General features: G+C 43.3%; 1 protein-coding gene across 1 annotated transcript in view; it reads right to left on the bottom strand.

Moving 5' to 3' along the window:
• Nucleotides 1–7,925, bottom strand: part of USP4 (ubiquitin specific peptidase 4 (proto-oncogene)) — a gene marked incomplete at its 5' end in the record, with an annotated part of 41,938 nt that extends 34,013 nt beyond the window's left edge. The window contains 4 exons of the mRNA XM_010148217.1: nucleotides 2,137–2,198; nucleotides 2,373–2,518; nucleotides 3,866–3,992; nucleotides 7,795–7,925. Coding sequence (XP_010146519.1) covers nucleotides 2,137–2,198; nucleotides 2,373–2,518; nucleotides 3,866–3,992; nucleotides 7,795–7,925 — 466 coding nt within the window. The remainder of the gene's footprint in view (nucleotides 1–2,136; nucleotides 2,199–2,372; nucleotides 2,519–3,865; nucleotides 3,993–7,794) is intronic.
• Nucleotides 7,926–8,181: the final 256 nt, after the last annotated feature.

Below are 8,181 nucleotides of genomic sequence, written 5' to 3'. Positions count from 1 at the left end.
GGAATAGCGGGAACTGCAAGCTACGGGAAGACAGCAGCACCACGGCAGATGCGTTGCTGATTATGCCCCCTTCTTACAGGGAACTGGTTTTACTCCTCCTACGTGCATCTGCTGCTGCCCACGCTAAGAGGCAGGCTACTGGGCACACCTGGTCCAGATCCAGTACAGCCTTCTCTGTGTTTCCAACAGCCTGAGCATGATTCACATGCCGTTTTGGGGTTATCAAGGCAACGGCTGTACAATCTCAGCACCTTGACATACAACTGCACAGAAAACATCACTGAACCTAACAGGAAAATACTTACTGATCGTCACCATCTTTTGTTATCATGTCTATAAGGAGGAGCGCTCAATTCTCTCCTCCTTCCATTTCAAACACAAAGAAGTTGAAAGCCCAGTCTTTCTACCCGATTTGCCCTCCACGACGCAGCCACCTGGGGTGCAGGAAGGCTTAAGGTTAATCCAGCAGGGCTCGTTATAACCCCGAGACACCAAAGCACGCTGCTTTCCCGGGGGACAGCCTTTGCCCTGGCCACCTATCACAGGATAAGCACCTTTTCAGCAGCCTGCGTGCTGATCAGCGTGCACCAGCATCAATCCCGACGAGGAGAGGCATCCAGCTCCTTCCTCCCAAACAGCGTTTTTGAGCAAACGGTTATTATGCATTTAGCCGATGAGACTAAATAAGGGCCCAAGAGCCAGAGAGCAGAACTTGCAAAACCAACACACCCAACCACACAAGGAAGACGTTATGTGGAATACACACGCTTAGTTTCTTAACTAACAGAGATAAGCCAAAAGAAATAGTCAAGACAAAGTACAAAGGAGCAGATAATCCTATACGTACGATTTAAGACAATTCTTTCACCCTGCATTATGAGCATCCAGACAAGCAATTTCACAAGTTCTACATTATAGTAAGCAACTGTTTATTTCTGTGCCATCAGAAGATATTAAGCTGCATACTGATGACGGTTTTCATTTAAGTATCACCACAGGATAATTACAAGCCTTTACATATCAGACTACCTGCTGAAAAAAAGACTGAGGCCTGGGAATGCTACAGGGCTCCTTCTTAGCTTTGCTTCATGTGGAAACAAAAGGTTCTGACGTGGTCTTGCTTGGCTGCCCCTCTAACCGTGACTGTCAACCGGCACTCAGTCAGGCACATAACGTGCATGTTCAGGTGCTTTTCATGCTGCACTCTCACAATACTGGGGAAACGGAGAATCTTCATAGGATTTTAATAAACTTTCTGTATCTCAGAAGCACAGAATTGTTTCAAAACAGGTTTCACTGACCTATTTGATCCTTTCTTCAAGTTTAACACCAGTAAGATCTTGGTCTCAAATGAGATCACTTGGCAGCAAGCTCTACAAGGTAACTGTACTGTACAGAAAAATGGTCTCTTTATCAGTATCAAGTCTGATGGCCTGTTCATGAGAAAGCAGGTACGCCACCAGACCAGTAACATCCCAGGGGTTGACCTCCTGCAGCACGACTGGGTAAGAGCAGTTACTTAGCACTGCAAGCAACTTCCCTTCTACACCATTCACTCTACACATACAGTATTTCATCAACACCTTGCTAACACCTGATTTAGAGAAGAGATTAGCAAGACAGCATCTGTGTAATATTCACAAGTTTCTAATTGCCTTGGCAGGCAGGAGGGGGGGTGTTAAGCTATTTCTAGACCCTCCCCTCTCCCCCCAGAGATCTGAGCATTCACTACCAGCAGCTTTAGAAATATACTCCAAGATCCTTTTTGCTCTGAAATGGTAGAGGATGATTTTTTTTTCACTGCGCAGTCTGCAGAGGTAGCTTTTTAAGTAGACTAGCTCAACATAAATAGCACTTTCGTCTCCTAAGCACTGCAGAAACCTAAGCTATTTAATCCTTACACAACCTATTTGAAGCAGGCTTTAAAACAGAAGTCTGTTGCTAAGACAAGAAACCAGCAGCAGAACTACTGAAGAATATTTATATTCAAGATTTTATCTCTTCCTTCTACCCCAAAAAAGGGATCCACAATAGCCAGTAATAAGGAGGCTTTCACAGAGAACACACGGTCACTAAAAACAAGTGAACAAGTTTGACCAAACAGAATAACCCAACAGAACATGCTTGCTTGCTTACTTTGCCAAGAAGTGCTGCCCAGGCCACGTGCCGTCTTCATTTTTCACTTCTATTAGAACAACCTAGAAGAGAGTTCAGATAATAAAGGTAACTGCAAACCTGCTACACGTTTTGCAAAATCATGAACAAATCACATTTACAATGTTTGTTCAAAGTACACAACAGCAAGTAAAAAAGATGTTGTATCAGAGAAAGCAGCACATGAGAATCTACAACCAAAAAGGTATGCCCCTTACCTGACCCTGATAGAGCCCCGCGTCTTGCACAGTGCTATCCAGCTTGCTGAGCTGCTCGTAAGTGTTACTCATGTACCTGTTCCATAACCTAGTTTCTTTCTCAGCTGGGATATTAAATAGCTTTCTCATTTCCTTCTCAATCGTGGCTGTTCAGGAGGAAAAAAAACCACAGAAATGCCTCAAACATGAGTGCTTTTGAAAAACAATGAGAAGCCTGACATTCAGCACGGAGGTACATCAGTGATCCTTCAAGAACCTTTGAGCAGAAAACATATCATGGAAGCTACAGCTGCTCATATAACTTGTCTAATATTTAGTCTAAAAGAATGAAAAACTTCTGTTTTCAGTCATGCACTTCCCTGTCAAGCCCTCAAACTAATCATGTTCAGTACACACTGAGCAGTTTCTGTTCGAAGGCCAGCTTCTGTGAAACAGTCATCTTTTGAATACACAGGCTCAAGAAGGAAGCGTTTTCAGTTACTAATGTCAGGCCATACACCAGCAAGCTGATAAAATGCATCTTCATGGACATACGACAGCTGACATTTAACATGTTTATATGGCAAGCCCTCAAACTAATCATGTTCAGTACACACTGAGCAGTTTCTGTTCGAAGGCCAGCTTCTGTGAAACAGTCATCTTTTGAATACACAGGCTCAAGAAGGAAGCGTTTTCAGTTACTAATGTCAGGCCATACACCAGCAAGCTGATAAAATGCATCTTCATGGACATACGACAGCTGACATTTAACATGTTTATATGGGAAAATAGAGCAATGATACAGGGAATGAAAGAGAGAGAGGAGCCAAACTTCAGGAAGAACCATTAAGATGTCTAAAATACGTACATACTAAGAAGAAGGAATCACAGGAGAAGCAGAGACAGAAATGCTTTGCACAAGTGACACGAATGTTCTTAAGGACATGAGTTAGTAAGCAACATGCTCCTTGAAGCTCTTAGCCACAGTGTCCTGTGCTGCACACAGAATCACTGCAGCTGGGGAGACTCAGGAGGTTCCTCCTCCAGCCACGTAAAGCAGAGTCAACACGGAATTCAGATCAGGCTGCTTGGGTCTTATCCAACCAGGTGCTCAAAACTTGCAAGGAAGGAGATTCCCCTGCCTCTCTAGGCCCTGTTCAGATGTCTAGCTGTCCTGATGGGGAAAATATTTTCATCATGCTCAGTTGGAACCTGTCCTGCATGTTTATGACTATGGTCTGCCATTCTCTTACTCTGTGACTCAGTAAACAGCCTGACCGCGTCCTCAGAAACCTCCTCGTAGGTGCTATAAGGTCCCCCAAAGCCCTCTGTTCTCCAGGTTAAGTGCAGCTCCCTCAGCCTCTTCTCACACATCACATGCTCCAACCCCGACTACCCTGCTGGTACCCACTAGATTCACTCCAGTTTACCAACACCATTCTAGTTCTGGAGGGCACAAAACATCCCCGGAGGCGGCATCTGAGCACAGTTTCACCTACCAGAGAACGACTTACCAACGGTATCTGCTTTGCTGAAGTGGCAGCTAATCACGTTGTCAGGATCACTGCTCTCACACAGCTTCAGCTCAAGGAGATAAACTTCAACCTTATAGTGCTTCACAAACAGACCGTATTCCACTACCTGCAGACAGAAGGCAGATGCGATAAGCACCAAGTTCGGATACTGCGCAGCCCCATGTAAGGCACGTTTGTCTAAGAATTTTAAGTCTTTAGGAGCCTTGCAAGCCAAGCCACAAACCAAACACTGACTTGCTCTCAACTCCAAATGCAGTCACAACTCTGTCAGCTAGTCTGGGAGGCTGGTGTTGTTTTTAAAACAGAATAAATCCTACAGTGCTCTCCTCCACAGCAGAGTTCCAAAGGTGCATCATCACAGCTGAACTCAACATGCCAGCTCGTTAACCATGAAAAATGGATACCACAGTCAAAATGGATCATACAGTCAAAGCATTCTAGAACAAAAAATTATCTTTCACTTCTAGTCTTTGGCTAAGGTTTACATAAAATAAAGAAACAAGCCTGGAACACAGGAGCAAAATCCCTTCTGTTAGAAGAGTAAGTCGATTATCATCAATATTTTTCTGCATGGTATACAGAATCTGCCTCATTACTCTCCCCTTGCAAGAGCAGATAAATATGGCAGAGCTTGTTTTGATGACGTTGCTTTATTTCAGAGCCACTTTCCAATTAATTCTGCATTTGAGAGAATATTCCAATAGGTACATCTACCCATCCCACTAGGCTGCAGCATATTTTTAGGAAGGTACTCTGCAAGACTAGACACCACTCTTCAGCTACAGATCACAAAAACGTTATGCCACAAAGAAAAGCACATTTCAGAGGCCAGTTACAAGACAACTGTGATGTAACTGGGCAGGGAAGACGCCTCAGTTCTCTCCACAGTTCTTTGCAGCTATAAAGTCTGTCAAATTGTGATCATAGCTCACTGAACCAACAGGTATAATTTTCAAAAGTAGTAGTGTTTAAGAAGCATTTGGCAATGTCCTTAATACTTTGCTTTAATTTTCAGTCAGCCCTGAGGTGGTCAGGCAGTTGGACCAGATGATCAATGCAGGTCCCTTCCAACTGAAACCGTTCTTCTATTCCATTCTCCCTGCCTGAGACCAGGCTCGCTGTGATCTATTTCTGTATCATTTTACAGAAAAAAAAAAATACCCAGATTTGGAAAGAAACGAAGAAATAACACTAAGACTTAGTGTGAGAATTTGGCTGAACTACGCTTCCCTCCTCTGAGCTTTTATGGGGTTGTATTTGATATGCAAAGTGCTTTAAAGGTAAATAATTAACAAATACATTTGGAAAGATCTTCTGTATTCCGCTGTTCCAACAGAAAGAGAAAGTAAACCACCCTGTTTAAACAGCTTCTTGGCAGGCAGATTAAGATTTTTTTTTTTAAAGAATGCAAAGGAACAAATTCACCAGTTCTCCATTTCTTTTTCAGAAAGAATTTCATTAAATGGGACTTCCTGTTCCCCAGGATTCTATAGTTAGAAAGAAATGATTCTCTGATAAGTAAGTAAGAACTGTATCCAGAAATTGAAGAACCCTATCCAAGAATAAATTTCTGATCAGATCACTATGTCCAATAGGACAGATGAAGAGCAAGAGGAGTTTCTGATCATCTGCAGATGTCTTTTAAAGAGTGTCTGATCAGCTACCCTGTTCTCTGCCAAAGAGACTCGGGTCACCCCGCTGGAGAGCGATCCGAGCACAACACACGCACAGCCACTGAGGAAGCACTCTGTATTTTGCACATCAATTCACTTCCCAGTGGCAGTCCGCAGAAGACCGCCCAAACATACGATTTCAGATTTTCAAAAGAAACCTGAACTACAAATAAATCTAATCTAATCCTCCTGTACTTGTCTCTGATCATCAGGCACATAGGGATGGAAGAAATACCCGCCTATAAAATTACAAAGGTGCCTGAAAATTGCTTCCTAAATCCTACTTTCATGGATATTTTGATGTATGAATTACAGTTGATCCTGCTTTAGGAAAAGGATTAAAGCATTCCAGGACCACAGGTTTAAGTGATTTACTTCCAATGCTATCTGGAGAGCACTGCAATCAGATACCGACCACGCTTAACTCAGGTGCAGTGCTGCAGCTTGTGTCCCCCACTGACCTTTCACTCCATATGTTTTGTAAGAGGCTGCAACATCCCACAAACCTACTATTCTGCTGTATTTCAACCTTTTTTTTTAAATATAAAAAACTCACTTCAGTTACCTGGTTAAAAATAAACAACAGAGATGAAACGCTCTTACGAATTCAGAACTTTAAAAATTTCATAGACTCATAGAATGGTTGGGGTTGGAAGGGACCTTAAAGATCATCCAGTTCCAGACCCCCTGCCATGGGCAGGGACACCTTCCACTAGACCAGGTTGCTCCAAGCCTCATCCAGCCTGGCCTTGGACACTTCCAGGGATGGGGCATCCACAGCTTCTCTGGGCAACCTGTCCCAGTGCTTCACCACCCTCTCCATGAAGCACTTCTTCCTGATATCTCATCTAAACCTCCCCACTTTCAGTTTAAACCCATTACCCCTTGTGCTGTCACTACAGGCTCTTGTAAAAAGTCCCCTCCCAGCTTCCTCTGATCTGTTCAGTTCAGTTTACTCTGAACTGGGCCACTCTGACTGAGCATCTTCTGCCTGTAAACCAGCACTAGCTCTGAGCTCCAGCCCTCAATGATCAGTGTTTGATAGAGGCCTCTGATACCCCAAGAAAAGCAGGCTCATACAGTTAAGCCTGTCACTCAAGTGTTTCCCCAATAGCTCCCAAACCTCTTGTCCAACTTCCTAATTTTTCAGGAACGTGTCTAGTAACACGCCGGGCTTTGTGAAAGCTGTTAGCCAGCTCATGAACCAAAGCTTCCTCACTCAGACAGGCACCGAGCAGTAACAGCACTGCTTTTTCTTCTCAGTACAGACTTTCTATTCCTCAAGAAATGACCTGTTTCTACTAAAACCACACCTCCTTTACACGTTATAATCCTCTGCCACTCCCTCCACTTCTGGTTTATAGGGGAGTTCTGTCTGCTCAGCAGAGTGCACCTGGGATCATTTACGCTTTCTGAAGATGTCATAATTTCTCTTTATGTATGATTTCCAGCCCACACTGAATAACAACACTCCAGTGCCACTAATCAGCATGAGCGGGCCTGCAAGAGAGGGATCTTACTTCCTTTTACTGCTCTGATGCCCCACTTTCCAGGGTCTTGCACACCTCAAAGCAACCCTTACCGTAACATAATGCTACTTAAACTTAAGCAGTATTAATTCTGTACATTGTATCCAAAAAAAATCAACTTGTGAATTTCACCAGAACAGGTGAAATATACTCAGTGTATACTCAGAATACATTCATGGGTGCACTTGCTAAACAAAACTAAGACTTACAGAACAAAACCATAAATACGTATCTTCTCATGCGTTTAGAATCCCAGAATTTTGGAATAAAAAATAACAAGAAGCACCTTAAACTCCAGAGGAATTCCCAGAACCATCTGTATTAAAAGACAATATATTCAAATGCCTCATTCTGTCCCAGAAGATAAGCCTGACTAGCACCTTGCATTTTTCAACAAAGCACAAACTATTCCATGCAACATAAAAGCACTGCACTAGTCCAAACAATCATAAAGAGTTAACCAGAACAAGGTTTGTGGTTCTCACCCCATATAACCATCAACCAAGAATCACAGAAGACAAGTATTTTAACTGCAATATTGGGAGGACATTCAGACAACAAGGCAAAAAGATCTCGTGTTATTCGCTCCAAAGAGCTGCTGAGTTTCCTGTCTTAACTCACACTTATCAAAATAAATATCATCTAAGTTTGGTAGAGATCAGATAATGAAAGCAGGCTGAGGAGAACTTGGTTCACCCATACTTACTTTTCTCACAATAGGCTGCTGCCCATCTGTGCAGCCATACCACGTAACTAGTTTATTCCAGGCTTCAGTGGGAACCAGTACATAATCTAGCTCATCAATGAGGTGTTCTTTTAAACTCTGTGTTTCTGGATCTAAAAGAAAGATAGACATAAGAAAGCATAGCATCAAACAGAACCCCTTCTTCTCAAGGACTACACATATATGACCACAACCCTAAGGAATACCAACACTCCTATGGGTAGGTAGAAACCACACCAGTCTCCTCACTTACAAGGCTAGGACAGCTGCCTGTAGCCTCCCAGAACACATGGCTCCAAAAGCGAAAGCTGCACGAGGAGACGACTGTACACGGGAGTCACTCACCCGAGCCCCGGCTGCGAGCCGAGC

This window comes from Eurypyga helias, unplaced genomic scaffold (genome assembly GCF_000690775.1).
Source record: "Eurypyga helias isolate BGI_N326 unplaced genomic scaffold, ASM69077v1 scaffold21233, whole genome shotgun sequence".
In the NCBI taxonomy this organism is placed as follows: Eukaryota; Metazoa; Chordata; class Aves; order Eurypygiformes; family Eurypygidae; genus Eurypyga; species Eurypyga helias.
This window is presented reverse-complemented; position numbering and strand designations above follow the sequence as displayed.